At 44.5% G+C, this 485-nt stretch overlaps 1 protein-coding gene across 1 annotated transcript in view; it reads left to right on the top strand.

Annotated features, from left to right (window-relative positions):
• The window catches only part of LOC119588597 (ATP-dependent RNA helicase A protein-like), a 19,877-nt gene extending 19,392 nt beyond the window's left edge, over positions 1-485 (top strand). Inside the window, exon 23 of the mRNA XM_037937240.1 lies at positions 26-485. Within this exon, the coding sequence (XP_037793168.1) occupies positions 26-303 (278 nt within the window). The 3' untranslated portion in view covers positions 304-485. The remainder of the gene's footprint in view (positions 1-25) is intronic.

Below are 485 nucleotides of genomic sequence, written 5' to 3'. Positions count from 1 at the left end.
ACCTATGACTAAATTTTTTTTGCAGGTGGTGGTCAAGGTGGCCACGATGAACATGGAGGATTTAGAGGTGGTATGGCCGGCAACAGCTATTTTGGAGGACGTGGAGGTGGGGGGTACTTCCGTGGGAACCGTGGCCGAGGTAGAGGGGGATTTGGAAATCAATTTGGTGGGGGTTATAGAGGTGGCTTTGGTGGTGGAGGGTATGGAGGTGGCCCTAGGGGAGGATATGGTGGTGGGCCAAGGGGTGGGTATGGAGGGGGTGGTTCCAGGGGAGGATATGGAGGGGGTGGTGGAAATTATTAAGGTTATTGATTGTCCTTTCCAGAGTAGGTGGTTTTACAAGATATAATTTTTCCCTTTCTTTCCACCAGCAATGTTTACTTTTGGATATTACTGTTATTAGTTTTCTGCTTCTTTAATCAATATAAAAAAGACAGACTTTTGATAGATAAGAAAAAAAAAAGTTCAGAAGTGTTATATCTAAA

Source organism: Penaeus monodon, chromosome 24 (genome assembly GCF_015228065.2).
Source record: "Penaeus monodon isolate SGIC_2016 chromosome 24, NSTDA_Pmon_1, whole genome shotgun sequence".
NCBI lineage: Eukaryota > Metazoa > Arthropoda > Malacostraca > Decapoda > Penaeidae > Penaeus > Penaeus monodon.
This window is presented reverse-complemented; position numbering and strand designations above follow the sequence as displayed.